Raw genomic sequence first — 3,495 nt, forward strand, 5'->3', positions numbered from 1 at the left:
TTTTTTTTCCTCGGATCAGAAACCCCGTCTTACAAAAAATAATAAATAGAAAAGCCAGAGAGAACTACAGTGTCAAATAAAGTGTTTATTTTCCATTACGCCGTCGCAACCAGATGCTACTTTAGCATTAGCCACAGACGCGATTATGTCGTGTTACTGTATATTCTATTGTCGGAAAACGTTTTATTTGTTAACTTTATTTAAAAGTACACAGTGCGAAGTTCTTCACACTTTATTTTGCTGTGTTTCGAATGGGAGCGACGCTACGAAGCGCCCCCATGCTAGTTAGCTTATCCTTAGCTTATGACTTTTGACAGCTTTAACACAGCAACACTAGAAATGTTGGAGGCGCCAGTCGTGTCGCTCCAAACGATCCCACAGCGCTCCGCCCGCAGGTACCAGGAGTATCGAACCGGTGTGAGACCGCCTGACCCACCCTTCGACACCGAGGGGCTCGAGGATGCGCTCGTGTCGGACGCCTGGCTTTAAATGTCGTTTGTTTACGCTGATCCCGGGCTTCTGTGAAGCGCCGTGTCGACGTATCAATCCGCGCAACAAACGAAAATATCCAAACGGGGATCATTTACGACGTTATTGAAACTAATCGTTGTATTTTAGTTTGGTTAACTGGTTATAACATCAAGACTAGTTAAAATCAACCGTGTTTGTGATATTTAGCTTTAAACATTTGAAACGGACTAGTTTTCAGCGGAGGTTGTATTTAAATTGCGTAAAACAGGGGTGGTTTTTCTATTGCGTTACATATATAAAAATACATTTATCGACATTGGCGTTTTGAAACATGCTAAGCAATGGTTTCTGATGTCCATAAAAAGACTGTAAACGGTAACAATGTCGTCATAAAGTAGCTTTTTCAAATGTGTATTTTTGAAAATATAAAACACACACCCCTCCATTGAAACGTAGTCAGTCCCGGAATAAAGCCCGGGACTGCTTTCTTGCCCTTCTCTACGTATTTTAGACTGACACCTAAACTAACCAATGAGAAAATTACTCAAGCTTGGCAACAGCAAAATTGTAGCGTTGCCCAATCACCAAAGAGGAAGGCGGTCCTTAATGTAGTGAAGATCCTCGCCGTCGATTGGTGGATTTATCCATCCGTTATCTTTGCTTTCTGGGGCGTGTAGTTTAAAAGCGGCGCGTTTACCTCGCCGCGAAACCAGGACGGGACTCCATTTCCCAGAATGCAAGCGGGGTAGAAAGTATCGACAAGCGTGCGACAAGAGGCGGAGTTGCTATATAAGCCGGAGCTCCGTCTCGTCGAGCAGCACACTGGACAATGTTGTGACGGCGGGACGTCGTCTCTGAGTGGATGGTGATTGTATCAGCATCGAAACAGTTAATAGCAGGCAGCGACAGTTGCTCTCTCAGGAGTAACAAGTGTTGCGAACTTTTTTATTTTAGTTTCAACTTTTTTTACTAAGTGATCCCAAGAAATTTGGGGGATATTTTCTTTTTTTTTTTTTAGATTTAAATCAACTTTTTTTCCGGACAACTCTTTTTTTTTTTTTAAAGAAAAATTGATATAATAACCAGTGGTTATTATTATGCTTCAACACTGACAGCCGAGCGGGAACCAGGATGACAGAACCGATGGCCGGGACCCATCACCTGAGCAGCCCGTCAGGTGGGCGCAGCGGAGGCGCGCCGGAGCATCACCCCGCCGCCGGTGCGGTCCCGCTGAACGGCGACAGGGGCCGCCAGAGAGCCCACAAGCAGCGGCAGCGGGCGGAGAGCTGCGGGGAGAACAACACCACCTCAGACAAGTTCTGGCAGACGAAAGCCCCCCAGACGGGGGTGTGTCCGGTGGGCACCAAGAAAGCGGAGAGCACCGAGGAGAAGGAGGAGAGCCTCCACTCCGACACCGGCTTGGACGCGCGCCTGGGCAAGAAGCGCCACCGCCGCCGCACCTCCAAGAAGAAGCGCTCCTGGAAGCCCTACTGCAAACTTTCCTGGGAGGAGAAGAAGGCTCTGGAGGAGAAGGAGACCCTCCGAGCCTCGCGCCTCAGGGAGGAGATGTTCGCCAAGGGACTCCCGGTGGCCCCTTACAACACCACCCAGTTCCTGATGGACGAGCACGACCGGGAGGAGCCGGACCTCAACACCGAGGCCAGGAGACCCCTGCGCGCGGAGGACACCGGGAGCGAGGAGGACCTGATGGAGGAGGACGAGGATGAGGATGACGGGAGCGGCGGAGGAGGCAGCGACGGGATCGGGAGGCCCGGGAACGCGGGGGGAGAGTTTCTCCAGAGAGACTTTTCGGAGACCTACGAGATGTACCATGTGGAGAGTCTGCAGAACATGACCAAGCAGGAGCTGGTCCAGGAGTACCTGGAGCTGGAGAAGTGCATGTCCCGGCTGGAGGAGGAGAACAACCGGCTGAGGCGCGCCCTGGAGCCCGGAGGTCAGACCGTGGAGAGCTCCCTGGTCCGGCTCAAGGAGCTGGAGAAAGAACTGGAGAAACTGAAGGCCCAGAACACGGAGCTCCTTCAGCAGAACCAGTCCTGCGTGGACCAGGGCTCCACCGACTAAAGGACACATGTCGCCTCTTTTTTAAAAAAAAAAAAGGTAAACATGGGACTATTTTTGTTTGTCTTCAGTTTTCAGTGTCATCTGGACTTGAACTACTTTCGAAAAAGTGACCCTAAGTAAATGTTTAAATAAACAACTTTTTTTTTGTTGTTCCGAGACAATATTGGAGAATATTTCTGTTTCCAGAATCCGGTTCTCAATCAGTGGTTTTCAATCGTATGTTTCATCATCATCTCCCTCACAGAAGACACACAAACTCCAACTGAACTCGTCCCGGTGACAGGTTGTCATAATCCCAAAATAAATAAAAACCGTTTTAACAGTTGTGTGTTAACATGAGTTGAAATAAAAATGTTGAAATTCAAAACGCTGGTGTCTTTGTAATAACCCCCCCCCCCCCCATTATTATTATTATCATTTATTAAGGCTTTTATTTTGGTGAGGAAATGGCCCAGACTAGTCCGAGTGACTGAAAAGGGAAGAATCCAGGATTTGGGCCTGTGCAGGAGGGGGGAGGGGCCCGTGATGAAGATGAAGGTTAACCCACTCTTGAGTTAAATCTGTGGAGCATCAACAGGATTGGATATTTGAACTGTTAGCAGGATTTATACTTTTTTTTTCTTCATGTCGGTCATAAGGTGTCCTGCAGTGACATCCTGGTAACCACTGGTTAATGATTACATCACAGCGGTGACTATCAAGAAGCCAAAATGAGGAAGGTGGACTGAAGAGCAACGTACCCTGGAATCTGTCATTATGACCATCGTTACGAGTGTTTACGCCTTCATGACCGAGCTTCCCTGGCAGCAGTGGTCAGTACCTGTTTTGAGTCGGTAAAGAGAAGTGCGTTTTATTACATTAAGGCAGATCACGTGGACAAACTGGATTAGATTGACACTATTATATCAGTCATGACTGTCATATTTAATCCAAATGAAGTAT

At 47.9% G+C, this 3,495-nt stretch overlaps 1 protein-coding gene across 1 annotated transcript; it reads left to right on the forward strand.

The window, feature by feature from the left end:
- The first annotated feature begins 1,209 nt into the window (after positions 1–1,209).
- On the forward strand, positions 1,210–2,920 carry hexim1 (HEXIM P-TEFb complex subunit 1). The gene has a single exon (XM_087810053.1). The coding sequence runs from the start codon at positions 1,603–1,605 to the stop codon at positions 2,551–2,553; it is 951 nt and encodes a 316-aa protein (XP_087666179.1). The 5' UTR covers positions 1,210–1,602; the 3' UTR covers positions 2,554–2,920.
- Positions 2,921–3,495: the final 575 nt, after the last annotated feature.

The sequence above is a fragment of the Callionymus lyra genome, chromosome 15, assembly GCF_982586985.1.
Source record: "Callionymus lyra chromosome 15, fCalLyr1.hap1.1, whole genome shotgun sequence".
Taxonomy (NCBI): Eukaryota; Metazoa; Chordata; class Actinopteri; order Syngnathiformes; family Callionymidae; genus Callionymus; species Callionymus lyra.